Source organism: Balaenoptera borealis (assembly GCF_965194805.1).
Source record: "Balaenoptera borealis genome assembly, chromosome: 16".
Classification (NCBI taxonomy): domain Eukaryota; kingdom Metazoa; phylum Chordata; class Mammalia; order Artiodactyla; family Balaenopteridae; genus Balaenoptera; species Balaenoptera borealis.
Window position 1 is genome coordinate 59538334 of NC_138872.1, and position 15359 is coordinate 59553692.

The 15359-nt window shown below is 52.5% G+C and overlaps 1 protein-coding gene across 3 annotated transcripts in view; it reads right to left on the reverse strand.

The window, feature by feature from the left end:
* LOC309613205 (uncharacterized protein) overlaps positions 1-15359 on the reverse strand; it is a 179109-nt gene that overhangs the window by 96295 nt on the left and 67455 nt on the right. For all 3 annotated transcript variants that reach the window (XM_082359761.1, XM_082359759.1, XM_082359760.1), the window contains exons 17-27: positions 14985-15140; positions 14210-14394; positions 13101-13283; positions 11893-11984; positions 10415-10578; positions 8176-8335; positions 7864-7943; positions 3304-3490; positions 2276-2431; positions 1712-1845; positions 358-516 (exon numbers count right to left, since the gene is read on the reverse strand). In XM_082359761.1, coding sequence (XP_082215887.1) covers positions 358-516; positions 1712-1845; positions 2276-2431; positions 3304-3490; positions 7864-7943; positions 8176-8335; positions 10415-10578; positions 11893-11984; positions 13101-13283; positions 14210-14394; positions 14985-15140 — 1656 coding nt within the window. The remainder of the gene's footprint in view (positions 1-357; positions 517-1711; positions 1846-2275; positions 2432-3303; positions 3491-7863; positions 7944-8175; positions 8336-10414; positions 10579-11892; positions 11985-13100; positions 13284-14209; positions 14395-14984; positions 15141-15359) is intronic.

Sequence of the window (15359 nt, forward strand, 5' to 3'; positions counted from 1 at the left end):
ATAAGAGCACATACCTGTTCAGGGGCTAAGCACTAAGTTACTCCTGATTTACCAAAAAGAGCTCGCCCTGCAGGAAAACCTGCAAGTGAACCGTTTCCAAAATACATTTTTACACTGGAAATCTGTATTTCCCAAGCCCCTCTTGCAAACTGCCCCTTGGCAATCCTTGGCACACCAGCAAATGTTTAACTGCCCCAGGGGTGTGGGGGCTGGAGGTGCCAAAGGTAAGGTCTCTGAGCCTGAGTTTTAGCTCCTGCGTCCTTGCAACCGAGACCTGCAGGGACAGGCAGCGGGGCTGCCCAGCTGCCATGTGCAAGCTGAGCCCCAGGGACGCGGCTCTGCGGAGGCTGGACTCACCTCCACGAAGTAATTGCTCAGGGCTGGGCCCGAGTCGTTCTGGAAGGTCTGGCTGATGCGGAGGTGCCTCTTGTTGCGGCTGTCATCCCAGTGCCTCCCATAGCTCGCCTCCAGCTCCCAGTGGAGGTGGCCTGAGCCCTCCTCATGCCGGAGCTGGACCTGGAACACCCCACCAGGGAGACCCCCAAGGAAGCCTTGTGTACGCAGACCTGAGCCTCCTCACAGCCACCCACCCTGAGATGCAGGCTTGCTTATCTGGGGTGACAGTTCTGTAGGAAGCATGGACTTTTTTGCACTGGTTTTGATTTTGTAAAATATTGCATTAGAATAGGATTCACCTTCACAGTTTCTGGTGTCCCCTTAAATTCTGGCCCCGAGGTGAAAAACTAACCTGCCCCACGCTGGTCCATGCCCTGATAAGGAGTAGAAAGAGCCAGCTGCCATGGGAAGATGACTCCTGATCTGCTTCGTATAAACCCAAAATCTCCCCCTCCTGCCACTCTCCCACAGCAGCCTCCGGCTCCCTGGACAGATCCTCTGTGGACCAGGGCTTCCCACCTGTGGGCTCCTGGCAGCCACTGTCTCCTCCTACCTCTGAACCACAGGTCGAGGCAACACAGGCTCATCCATTTATTCACTCACTGAACACGTTTTCCCCCAAGTACCAAGTAGATACTTCGCTGGGCACTAGACAGCCAGGAATGAAGAAGCCAGAAGCCCCCTCCCTTGTGGGGGCAACAGTTCAGGGGGAGAAGCAAACTTGTAACAATTAACAAAGGAGCAGTCACTTCTCCCTTTTGCTCACCCCACCAGCCACTCTGATAACTACCAGTTCTTTAACCGCTCCAATCACCCTCCAGCCCCAGGACCTTTGCACTTGCTGTTCCCTCTGCCTGTGGCACACTTCCATGGGAACAGAACTACCTCATATTTTAATTTTCAGCTTAAAATTCATTTCCCCCAAAGAAGCCTTCCCTGCTGCCCTGTCCAAATTAGACTCCCCTGTGCTACGCTCTCTCAGCCTCTGCCCTGTTTACCACCCATGGCACTTACGTCTCCCTTGATTTGGTCCATGTCCCTTGCTCTCTGCCACATACCCTCCCCCAGCAATGGAATGGCAGAGACCAGGTGCTGCCTTAAGCACAGCTCTCCCCCAGTGCTGGGCATAGAGTAGGTATTTAATAAACACCAACTGAACAGGGGAAAGATGAGACTAAAGTTCCAATCTCTAATCCGTTCCCATACACGACCTTGAGTAAATACATCTCTCTGAGGATGGGCTCAGGGTGCTCACCCACCACTTCCCTAACCCTGGGGGCTCCCTCCAGACACCCTGCCCGGCCCCGGCACCCACCTTGTGGCTGAACGCTGGGATCTGCGTGCAGTGGAGCTCGTGGTCCAGCTCCAGCTTGTACGTGGCCTCTGAGCCGCTCTCCACCCGCAGCTTCTGGCTGGTGCTGCACTCCTGTGCCAGCTGCTTCGCCTGACCTGTGCAGGGCAACCCAAAGACCCCTGCCCTTCCTCTGCCAGGTAGCCCTCCATCCTCATTCCAAGCAGAGGAGCGTCCAGTACAGCCCAGCTTCAGCCAGCCCCCTGGATCTGCCTCACCTAATGTCACTCATTGGAACCTGCCGATGGGGAGGTTTTAAGAGACAGATTTATGTCCCCCCCAACACACACACACACACACACACACACACACACGTAGTGTTTTTTGTTTGTTTGTTTTGTTTTTTAACTGGCAGGTGCTCAGCTCCATACAAAGCCAATGGAATGACTCACTAGCTAAGGAGCCTCATGGTGAGGCCAAAACACCCGAGGTGACAGTGGCACCTTAGCCCTCGGAGCCACAGCCCCAGGAGACGGTGCAGGTCCGGCCACTCCCCACCTCGCCCGCAGCCAGCATGCGGTGCCGTACCCAGGAGGCCATACTTGATCCTCAGGGAGCTTGTCCAGAGGCGGCCCCGCTGCTGCAGCAGGCCTAGGGTGCGCAGCCCCACAAGCCCTGGCACGAAGAGCTCGCCACCCAGGGCCACCACCTGCTGCCCTTCCTCCGCCTTCTTCTCCAGCAGTGCTGCGGGGAGAGCAGGCATGGTGTGGTCATGGCCTGCGCCCCAGAGACTGACACCCTACCCCCAGCACCAGGTGAGGAAAGGAAGTGGGAACCGCCCAGGGGGGTGTCCCGATAGAACCAATGCCTGAGTCTCTGCCGAGGAATGCTAACATCAGGGCCACTGGAAGTGTTTTGCACTATCCAGGTGGCAACCCCAAAAGTCACTTTTGTGGGTCCAGACCAAAAGGTTTTAAATAAAGTAGAACAAAACAAAATAAAATGGACCAGAAGATAAATGACAGTGCATCAAGGAACATCAGGTAAATTTCACCTTCTGATACTTGTTTCTGCTACACTGATATTCAGCCAGATCACACAGGTATAGCCACGCTGGTTAAAATATCAAAAATGCATAGGCCAGCTAGTCAACAGCCCTAGCCACTCACATCACTCCCCTGGAATCTCCGAGAACACCCCACAAGCGGCATCGCCAGGAGGGCTCCACGCCAGCTCCAGCACCAGGGTGGGCATCTGGTCAGACTGGTCAGTACCCAGGCCAGGCCGTGTGTTCAAGATACAAACAGCGCCCCATGCAATTCGGGTCAAAATGCAAAATGTGTTTTTTACACATTGTGTAACATGTAATGTGGGTCAGAATCCAAACACCCCAAAAGGTGCTGGTTGATGGTTCATGCAGAGCAGTCGAGCGCATTGGAGGGGCATCTGGGGGACTCGGGCAGAAGCTGCGAGCAGATACAGAGCCTGGATTTTCCTTGGATGGAATGAATACTGGGGTATCAGGTGATGGGGACTCCGAGGGGGCCATTCAGCCCTCCCCCCTCCCCAAGCCTGGCCACTGAGGAAACGTGGCACAAAGGGGTCCCTTCTCCTACCTGACACGTGGGCCGGGTCGCTCAGCAGGTTGCTCAGTGACATGGAGAAGGCCAGCCTGCTGCCTGCCTGCCGGCTGAGGTTCCCGGCGAGGACCACAGGGCTGCCCGACGTCACCAGTTTCACCTCCAGCTGGGCCTCCATCCGCTGAGCCCCACCACCTGCTGCTGGCCACAGGCTGCTCCGGCCCTGGAAAGGCCCCATCATCCCTTGAGGGGACAGGCTCTGCCAGCAGGCTCCGCCCGGACCGCATGAACCAGGACCGGACAGAGGGCAGGAGACACAGCCTGGTTAATGGGCTTCTAGGCTGATCCTGCTGCAATTTCTTAAGCTCGATATTGTTCAAGATAGGTCATCTCTGTTACAAATTCAGACATAAGTCTGAAGGACCCTTCCTTCCTATCCCCCCAACCTCAACGTCCCATCCAATCTATCAGGGACTCTGGCCAGCTCTCCCTGCAGAATATTCTGGGACCCGACCACTTCAGCCACCTCCACCACCGCCCCGGCTTGAGCCTGTTCATCGCCACTGTGTTCCTGTGACATTCTTTTCCCGGCTCTCCTGGCTGCCACCCTGGTGACCAGGGCAAGCCCTTCCAGACTCATAGGATCACAGCACACCTCTCTTCCTCAGGGTAAAAGCCAAAGTCCTTGCAAAGGCCAACAAGGCCAAGACTTTCTCCGGAAGTCAGCAGTGCAGCCCTGGCCAGACGAAGGCAAAACTGCCCACAGACACCGGGAGGCAGGACGCACAGATGGCCCCAAACATGCTCTGTGTCTCCATCATTGAGGTTTTCCAGAGCAACTACAGCCCATAGCAATGGCAGCTGTCATCTCTGACGGCCACGCCAACTGTAGACCAATCCTACAGACCTCTCTGCTGCTGCCAGCTGATCTGTTTACCCAAAAGATGTAAAAACGACCTCACTATTTCCAGACTGTCCACTACTTTATACTCTCTTGTAAATCCTGTTTTTGCCTTTGTTCCTTGGCAACAGTCACAAATCACTCTCTTCTGATTACTCTTTGGCAAAGCCTTGCATGATCTGTCCTCCCACCTTTCTGTCCCTTCTCCTATTCTGCTCCAAGCACATGGGGCCTCAGGCTGTGCTTCTAACACTCTGTGCACATTCCTGCCCCAGGACCTTTGCACATGTTGTGCTCTTTACTTGCAATACCCTTCCCCCAGAGAACCACATGGCTCTCTTCTGCACATGCTTTATGTCTTAGCTAAAAGCTATCTTCTCAATCAGGCTTACCCTGTCAGCCTATTTAAAACTGAAGCTGTGGGATTTCCCTGGTGGTCCAGTGGCTAAGACTCCATGCTCCCAATGCAGGGGGCCCAGGTTCGATCTCTGGTCAGGGAACTAGATCCCACATGCCGCAACTAAAGATCCCACGTGCCGCTGCTAAAGAAAGATCCCGCATGCTGCAACGAAGATCCCGCGTGCTGCAACTAAGACCCGGTGCAGCCAAATACATTTTTTTTAAATAATAAAAATTTTAAAAAATAAAATAAAACTGAAGCCAACCCTCAGACCCTTCTTCTCACATAATTTCAGACCCCTGGATCCAGCTCACTGATCCCCTTTTCCTATAGTGCTTACACTCACCTATCACCACGATTTGCTTATTTATTTTACTGATTATCTCTCCTATGAGAATGTAAGCTCCAAAAGGAGAGAATTTTGTGTGTGTATCTCTTTTGTGTGCTGTCTTCCCGGCACATTGTAGGTGCTTGATAAATAGTCGTTGAATAAATTAATAAAGACAATGAAAAATATAGGTTTCGTTCCCCTTCTTGGTCTCCCAGTCTCCCTCAAGGCAACCACTGTGTCCACTTCTCGGGCATCTTCCAGAGACAGCATGGGCCTATATGTATGTGTGAGTCTGTATGTATGTGTGTATATGTGCATGTGCACGCACACGTGTGTACGTGTGCACTCCATCACACACGTGCACATTCCCTCTTGCTCTACACAAAAACAGATGCAGGCTCTCCACTCTGCTCTGCTTCTCTCACTTAATGGTGTGTCTTGGAGATGATTTTCTCTGGTTTGTATCAGAAGCTTCTCGGCAGTAGCTGTAGTTGTTCTCAAAGTGCAGCCCATGAACAGGATGATTGCAGAATTTCTCATCCAAACCAGGACATTTAATGGTTAAAGAGACCACTAATCATATTGAGCTTGGTCAATGGTAAACTGGGGCTCTCCAGGTAACCTGGGACTTGGGGATGCTCTATCATTGCACCCAGGGGAGGGGGCACTGAAATCTAACACTTTCCTCTACGCCATCCTTAAACCCCATAAACACTCAGCTGAGTCGAACCCAGCTTTGCTGCTTTGTATTCCTGAGCTCATCTGCCTTAGTTTCCCCATCTCCTATGGGCTTACCAAGAGGACTAAAAGAGTGACCCGGGGTCAAAGCCACCCGTGGCCCCCCCCCCCCCCCCGAGAACAGGCTTTGGAAAGTTCCAGAGCCCCAGCTGTTACCATTAATCATGATGGGTCTGAGGCAGCTAGAACTAGAGTTTCTCTAAAGGCCAATGTTTCCAGGCTGCAGACAGCCCTCTGGAGGGCGGCAGGCAGGTCTGCAGGGAGGTGCAGGCAATTAGCACTCGTGCACTTAGTGAACAGGGATTGCTTCGAGGGCTCCCGGGAGCTCTGAAAATGATTCGTCGTCTCAGCCGTCAAGCAGCTGGGGCTTGAGGAGGAAGATGGTCTCCCCTGATACTTGGTCTTCCCACCCGGACAGGAAGCAGACCTGGGAGCTGAGAGTGTGTTTATGCAGCAAAAATTCCAGCCCTGGCTCCAGATTTTCAACCCAGACCTCTCTGAGAAATCACTGGAGACCGAGGCAGAATCACCAGACTCATGGCCAAAGGGGCCCAGAGGTCCTGCTTGGCAGGAGCGAGTCTACAGCTGCTGTTTTTATCCTTTTTGGAGTCACTGACCTGCTTGAGCATCAGATGGAAGGTCTAAACCCTCTCCCCAGAAGGGGGACAGACACAAAACTTCTGCACAATTGCAGGGGCTTCAATGGACCCAGTGAGTCCCATCCAGGTCCTCCTGGTTGAGAACCTTAAAAAGTACCTATAACGAAGAGAAAAACGCACACACCTTTGCTCCAGGAATTCCACTGCTAAGAATTTACCCTGAAGATGGAAGGGTGATTTGTAAGACCAAAAACACGGGAAAAACTCCAGAGCCCTCCACTACGGAACCAGCTAAATAAATTCCATCCCACTGACTATTATGCAGCCATTCAAAATACATGGTAGACATTCTTGTTTTTAAAATAAAAGATGGGGGGGGGGGAAATATATTGATATCTATTTGGGGATTGTGGGCATAGATGATTTCTAAGAGGAGTCACAGAAAATGAACAATGATGGGTTTTGAGGAGGGGTGTAAGGGAAAGTTTTTAACTCTATGCCTGTGCTGACCAATAGAACTTTCTACAATGATGGGAAAGTTCTAAAAAGTGGCCAGTGCAGCTGAGAAACCATATCTTTAACTTTCTGTTACTCTGACTCACTTAAATAGTCATGTGTATAGGGGCCATCGTACTAGACACTCAGTTCTACGCCCTTCTGTACCTTTTGAACTTGGGATCATTTAAACGTATTACCTATTTTTTTAACTAAATTAAATTGTACCAGTATGTGCTGGTACAAAAAGACATATTTTTGACTGAAAAAAAAAAAAAAAAGCAACATGCGAAGAATAGGATGTGATCCTTTCATATAAAACAAAAACTAAACTCAAAACTGAAAGGTTTTATAAATCTGTAGTATTATGGGTTGAACTGTGCGCCCCCTCAAAAGATGCTGAGGTCCTAACCCCCAGGACCTGTGAATGTGACCTTATTTGGAAAAAGGGACTTTGCAGATGATCCAGTGAGGTCATTAGGATGGGCCCTAATCCAGCATGACTGGTAAACTTACAAAAAGAGAAATTTGGACACAGATACCTACAGAGTTCAGACAATGTGGAGATACAGGGAGAAGACAGCCATCTACAAGCCAAGAAATGCCTGAGGCTACTAAAAACTTAGAGAGAAGCATGGACTAGATTCTCCCTCACAGCCCTTAGAAGGAACCAACCCTGCCAACACCTTGATTTTGAACTTCCAGCCTCCAGAACTGCGAGGGAAAATTTTCCATTGTTTATGCACCCCCAAATTTGGGGCACTTTTTTAAGACAGCCCTGGGGAACTCATACAGATTTCTTGGTGTGTGCATTGACATTTCTTCTGGAAATTTGGGGAGTGGCACTCTTTCACTTACCTTTTTATACCTTTCTCTACTCTGAATTTTTTAAAGCATGCTCCTGTGTTACTAATATTATCAATTTATGACATCAATAGTGGTGAGATTTGAGCTCATTTTCTTCTTCATACTCTTCTGGGTAACAAGAAGTCACAAACATTATTGGTAGGTGGAAGGAGAAGAACAGCTAAAACGCCAAAGGAGGTGGTGATAAGTAAGCAAGGACTGGGGCTTGAAATGCCCAGGGAGGTGGCAGGAGCCAACACCGGTGGGCTGAGGACAGAGAACAAACCTTGATGTAGTAGACGTCCCTGTCATCCAGTATCAGTTCCAGGTGACCCATGCAGGCACTTTGCAGAGTGTCAATCTTCCCTGGGAGACAAAACGAGAGTTTAGAGACCAGGGTTCAACATCCTGGATCCGCCCCTGTGTTCACCAGGGGATGTCCTGCTGGTTTCCTAATCTCTGAGCCTGTGGCTCCTCGCCCATAAAACGGGGCTCTATGTAGTGCCGACCTCAGAAGGTGGCTGAGGAGTCCACAGTGAGCGCGCTGCATCTGGCACATGGCCGAGGGCACGGTGACGGGGAGGAGCGCTGTCATTACCGTCCAGCTCAATTTTCTTCTTGGGATGGACAAGCTTGAGCCGGAGCTTCCTCTGGGGCCAGCTGTAGCTGACATCCACCCCGACGTCCCTGGGCACTTCCGACCTGGGCGTGCCCATGAAGATGTGGGCTGAGGCTTCTTGAGGGAGCCAGGAGTCCTTCTGGAAACACAGCAGAGTCCTCAAGATCAAGAACCCATCCAGGCCCCCCCACCTTCAAAAACTTGAGTTCTTATGCTCATCCTTGTCCTCGCCAGATAAGAACCCCCAAACCAGGAATCTGGGGATCCGTATCCTGGAGGGGAGTCCTACAGGACAACTCAGGACCACAGGGACAGGATCTCAGTTTGTTCAGCAGCCAGGGAAGGAGGCTTATCGCACACCATCGGCACCCTGCCCAGATCCCCTCGGACCCCTTGACTAGCTCAGCATGCTCATGTCCCAGCTTCTGTGCACTTTGCTCTTAACCCCTGGTACCTGGGACCTCCAGAGCATTGCCCTCCGGCACAGGAGGGAAAAACATCCCGGCTCCTTAGCCTCAAGGGGACCAAACTCTGAGATGTAACTCCTGCTCCAGGGCTGCCCAGGGATCACGCTGAGGCTGCCACCGCACCTGCCATCACTCCTGCTCAGCTTCTTCCCCTTCCCTACCCTATTTTCTCCACCCTCTTCCTGGGTCCTCCTGGAGTCTTTTCTTCATCCACACTTTTACCCAAATCCTTGGCTCCAGTCTGCTTCTGGGAAAACACAGCCTAAGACACGGGCCCCCTTTAAAAACCTGCATCAGGGGCTTCCCTGGTGGTGCAGTGGTTCAGAATCCGCCTGCCAATGCAGGGGACACGGGTTCGAGGCCTGGTCCAGGAAGATCCCACATGCCGCGGAGCAACTAAGCCCGTGCGCCACAACTACTGAGCCTGCACTCTAGAGCCCGCGAGCCACAACTACTGAGCCCACGTGCCACAACTACCGAAGCCCACGTGCCTAGAGCCCGTGCTCCGCAACAAGAGAAGCCACAATGAGCAGCCCACGTACTGCAAAGAAGCCCCAACGTAGCCAAAAATAAATAAAAATTAATTAATTAATTAAAAAAATAACAACCCTGCATCATCGTCATTCATTTAGTACCAATAAATGTTGACTACTGTGTGTGAGGCACAGTTGCAGGCATGGGGAATGCAACTGAGTGTTAGACACAAAGTCCCGCCCTCTTGGCACCTACATTCTAGAGGGGGAGGCACAGGACCTCCAGACACAGAAGTAGGTAAGATGGCAGCTGGTGGTGGTGAGCGCTCTGCTGACAAACTCAGCGGGTCAGGGGCCCTGACAGGGTCATTGTTCTGCACTGGGCGGTCAGAGAGGGAAGCTGTCTCTGAGGAGGGGGCATTGGATGAGACTTGAAGGAAGCAAGGGAAGGAGTCGAGTGGATGTCTGGGAAAGACTGTTTCAGGCAGCGGAAACAGACAGTGCAAAGGCCCTGGGGCAGCAATGCACTTGGCATTTAATAAAAAGGAGGTCAGTGTGTCTGGAGAGCGGTGAGCCTGGTAAACATTTGGGGAGATGGGGAGGAGAGGCCGGCATGGCTGGATCACTGAAAGCCTATCGGTCAGGGCGAGTGGGTCCTACTCTGAGAGGAATAGGAGCCATTGGAGAGTTCTGACCAGGGGAGGGACACAGTCCTTTTGGGATTCTGGAAGGTCTGTCTGGCTGCTGGTGGAGAACATATGGTAAGGAGACAAGAGCGGGAACTGGGAAATCAGATAGGCGGCTGCTGAGTGCCCATTCTGTGCCAGGTGCTGGGAACACAGGGGTGAGAAAAACAGGCACTGGATCTGTTCTCAGGAACGGAGTGACTAGTGGGGAAGACAGATCTTAACCAACTGGTTTCAGTAATGAACACAAATGTGATCTAAAGGGAAGGAACATAATCCTACTAGAGCACGTAACAAGGGAATATGACCACTTCGGGGTAATCAGGGCAGGCTTCACTGAGGAGGTGACCCCCCTAAACTGAGCTCTGAAGATTGATTCAGAGTTACAAGTCATCAAGCCAGGGACAGAAGATCAGCATGTGCAAGGGTCCTGAGGCAGGAGGGAGACTACAGCAGGACCAGCCCAGCTGGTCCAGCTCCAGGGAGGAGGCCCATGTCTTTATGAGTGATCCCCAAGGCTGAGGCCTGAGTAGAAGACCTAGGGAGACCCAGAACCTGGCTGGGAAAGAAGGAGCCATTCCGTAGGGCCTACCGGGGGATGGAGGGTATAGGTAGCTTCCAGCAGATAGTGTTGGAGCCCCCGGTCCTGCTTCTTCAGCATCACAGCCGCAAACACAGGCACCGAGAGCAGGTAGGGCTGCCCGGCTGGAGGCCAGCTCACTTCAGTGCACAGCTGCCAGCCCCAAGTGCGGGACGCTGTGAGAAAGGGAGCAGGCAGCATGGTCAGTAGAGAGCCAGAGGGCTCGAGGCAGGGCCATGGATGCTCCCATCAGCAAAGAAGGAGCATCTCTACATTCTTTTGAGAAACAGTATTGGGTAGACATTAATTGTATGAGGTGGTACCGTGTAGACCAGGTTTTCTCAGCCTTGTCACTATCGACACACTGGTCTGGATAATTTCTTGCTGTGGGAAGCTGTCCTGGACTCAACCCACTAGATACTGGTAGCACCTCCCGCAACAGGATGACACCCAAAAATGTCTCCAGATATCGCCAAATGTCCCGAGGGGCCAAAAATTGTCCCCAGTTGAGGACCGCTGGTGTAGACTATCACAGTGTCAGGCAGTACTGTGTAGGACACAGGCTCTGGAGCAAGAATGCCTAGATTCACATTCCAGTTCTGCCACTTCCCAGCTGTGTGACCTTGGACAAGTTACTTAACATCTCTGTGCTTTGGTGTTTCTCATCTGACAGCTGGGACTGAGAACAGTTCCAGCCCCATGGTGTAGCTGTGAGGATTAACAGCTCAGCAAGCATTTATGACAGAATTTAGCCTAAAGAAATCATTTAAGGAGGCCCCTCCCTCACCTCTAACATGACTGCAAGATCTGTGACTCTTTGGTATACCTCCTTCCCCCCTGTTTTCAATTTTGTTGCCTTTCACCTGATGTTATTATCAAAAAATTTTCTCGTGCTATTAAAATATGCCCTTCATTACAGAGCTTAAAAGTTATGGGATATCTCAGTACTTTACTAAACCTGGAGTTCACAAACGTTTTCTGTATATGGCCAGATAGTAAATATTTGAGGTTTTGCTGGTCACACAGTCTGTTACTCAACTCTGCTGTTGTTGAAGAAAAGCCACAGGCAACGGGCGTGGCTCTGCACCAATAAAGTTTCATTTATGGACACTGAAATATGAATTTCACAAATTTCTCATGTTATGAAATAGTCCTTTTGATTATTTTTCTGAATTTGGAAATGTAAAAGTCTATTCTTAGCTCAAAGGCCCTTATAATAAGCCATTCGCCTACTGTTGGATATTTGAGTTGCTGCCTATTTTTTGCTCTGTAAGTAATGATGCAACGAACATCTTTGGGCACAGGGCATTTTAAAATGATTTTGGTTTATTTTCATAAGGTAGAGTTCTAGAAGCAGCATCATTGAGTTAAGGGGCGTAAGTACTTTTAGGGCAGAAGAGTAACTCTGGAATTTGGATCTGGCATCTTACCACTCAGCCCCCAGGGCAACCATCTCGGGACAATGACACGGTGGCCCTGCTGGCACCTACCTTCCTTGTCGGTACAGGATTGGGCCTCAGAAGGGATGTGAGCGTGACTGAGCCTCCTCATGCCATCCCCAGTGATGAGAAACAGCTGAGAGCTGGGTGGGAAAGGAGGAAAGTGCCAGGCGAGTTGTTTTCATTCATCCATAAAGCCACCAGGGCGAGGCACTGGGACAAATCCCACTATCAACAGAACAGGCCTCTGGGAAGTCTGCACACTGGTAGGGGAGACACTCCATGAACACAGAGGGTGACAAGCATTATGAAAAACCTAAAATGGGGCACGGCATGGGCATAGGGTCTGTCTTGGAGACAGAGCAGGACGTTCTTCAGCTGGGGGTTTGGAGAGGACTCTCTGTAGGGGTAACATTCGGTCAGAGAATCAAAGGATGAGAAGGAGCCAGCACTCCAAACAGAGGGAACAGCAGGTGCAAAGGCTCTGGGGTGGGAGAAAAGGGGGCTCTTTGGGAGCACAGAAAAAAGGTGGTGAGAGGGGGTCAGAATGGAAGGGGGGAGTGAGGGGCAGGAAGTAGTGACAGGAGACAGGTGAGGGGGGTGGGCAGGGCCTCGATCGGGCAGGAGAATCATGCGGAGCTGGGTTATCCTAGAAGCAAGCAAGGGATTTTAAACAGGGGAGGGGGGAGCATGATAGGACTTAACTGACATTTTAAAGGACCCCACTGGCTGCTGCCGGCAGAGCGTCAGGAGGGCAGCAGTGCCTCCAGCAAGGGTGGGACACAGGGAAGGAGGCAGGTGGAGGTGGGGACAGCCTGGCTTCTCCTGTTTGCTTGGAAATCACTGTTCTCCAAGTGCCACCTCTCCAGGGGGCTGGGGACAAGCAGGCCCCAGGGGGGACCCCCGTAAACTGCTGAGGAGTGTGGGAATCCCCACCTCTAGGCTGCCCTCAGTCCCTGTCACAGACGCACCCACCCCACCTTGACACACGTGCACACACACGCACGCCCACGTATACCCCACTGACTGGCACGCGCACGCACTCTCACAAACATGCCCACAGACACACATTCACATACACAGACTCACAGGCACATCCTTAGGCGCACACACTCACAGATACACGTGGTCAGACAGAGGTGCACACGCCCGGGCGACCATGCACACACTCTCACAGACACATGCACCCACACCTGTGCCCACCCTGGCTCGCACACAGGTGCACTCACGGGCTCCCCCCCCCAGGTGCGGGAACCCACCTGAAGCGGAGCAGCTCCACAGCCTCCTCGGGTGTGTTCAGATGCACCTTGAGGTCCTGGCCCTTCTTCATCCGGATCCCTCCATCCAGGCTGGCGGTGCCACGGACGCCGGTCACCCACCTCAGCCCAGCCTGCCCCAGGGTGCCCACGGTGCCCATCTGCGCCGAGATCTGGAGCAGGGCGCTGAGGAGGAGGCACACAACTGCATCCTGCAGCCCCAGGCAACAGCAAAGCCAGCACCAACCCACCCGGCTGCTCTCCGTGGTCCTGAGCCAGAGCAGCCCCTCCAGCACGGACACCACTGACCATGCCCTCCGTGTGTGCCAAGCACTCTACACGTCGCCATCGAATCCTCACCACCACTAGTCTCATGTCACAGATGGGGAAACCGAGGCTCAGAGAGGTGACAGCAGCTGTATGGGTCCCACAGCTGGGACATGGAACAGCCAGTTCTGGAGCCCCAGCTGACTGAGCCCAAACCCAGGGTCTCCATGCCAAAGAGCAGCCAGCACAGGACACCCACATACCCCACGTCAGACCCAGAAACCAAGCACAGGTTGGCTTAGTGGCTGGGACAGTCGCCCAGCAGGCCTGGGAAGGTGAGCACTGTCAAATTCTGCTCAAAATCCTTCGTGCCATGTGGCCCTGGGGCAGCTGTGCACTCATCCTGAGTCTCAGTTTCCTCAACCCTTAGTGGGAAGAAGAAAAGTGTCCACCTCGTGAGTGGCCATGTGGGTTCAGTGGGCTCAGAGCCCATGTGCCTTAAATGCTTTTCCCTCTCTCCCATCTCCCCTCCCCTCAGAGGCAGAGGGGGCAGAGGGAAGAGTGGAGTTGTGGCATGGGACAAATCCCAGCTGCCTCACACTGCTGTGCCACCTCGGGCACGGGACCTCACCTTGCCAAGCCTCAGTCTTCTCACCTGTAAAGTGGGTGTAGCCGCCCAGGTTCTCCTCAAAGTCTCTTGGCACAAAAAACACTCCATCAACAGTAGCTGATATAACAGGTGGTCAGCAGAGCGGGGCTCCCATCCAGCCCACGCTGATGCCCCAGCTCTCTGCAGGGGGAGGCCCCCACCCACCCATCTCCCCCAGCTCTGAGGAGCCAGCTACCTGGGCTTGACATAACCATTCACAGAGAAATCCGAGCGCTGCTGGAAGTTGGCTGTCCCTCCGACCTGGATGCTGATGGCAGCCGAGGCGTTTAGGGTCAGCCGGGCTAGGAGTCCAGACATGGTGGGAAAAGTGAGCTCCTCCATGGCCAGGTTCAGCCTTCGGTTCAGCTGCACTTCCTGCCCCTGCAGTCAGAGAACCGTAACAGTGCATGTGACGGCCTGACTTACCCCTCACACAGCCCTCAGAGGGGACCTTATCATTGTCTGCAGTTTCCAGATGAGAAAACAGAGCCCACAAACAGATAAAATAACCCGGCCAAGGCCATGTAGCTAGAAACAGGAAGAGCTGGGGTTTGAACCAAGATAATTTACCAAGGGACATGGTCAGAGGTCAAGCATCCAGGGTCAGCCAGGTAAGGAGGGGTGTGGGCCCTGCCTGTGGTACAGAGCACTTAGTATGTGCCAGGCACACTCTAAACGTGTTGTTGCATTTTTACTGCATTAAGTCACCTGATTCAACAGCTCTATGAAGTAGATATTATTATACTATTACTATTCTATCATTCCCATTTCACAGATAAAGAAACTGAGGCCGTGGCAAGTTCAGCAACATGCCCAAGGTGGTAAGTGGTGCAGCCAGTTTTTGAACTTGGGCAGTCTGGCTCCAAATTCCATGCTCTTAAGTCTGAAAGTACGTTAGTATTTCCCCAAAGCATCAAACGAAACATCTTCGGACCAGAGGGCAGGGAGGGGCCGAGCCCAGCCTGAGGTACCTTCAGGAGCTTGACAGCAAGCTCGGCCAGGTTCAGGGACTGGCGTGTCACATGACTCCCCATCGCCCCGCAGTTCACAAAGCTCAGCTCGTGCCCAGACACCTTCATGCTCAGCTTACACTGCAGCGCCCGCCGCTCCCGATGCCTCTGGGCCACCTGTGACCAGGAACAGGTCTGGGTTAGCCAGGCAAGGTACCTGGACTTTGGGAGGGGGAAGGGGCACCTAGAGAGAAAAGTCAAGGGCTGTGCGGTCCAGAACAGGGCTTGCAAAACTCATGGCCCAGAGACAGAACCTGCAGATGTGTTTTCTTGGACCTGCACAGTCTACCCAATGCCCAATGCAGTGTGTGTGTGTGTGTGTGTGACAGAGAGAGA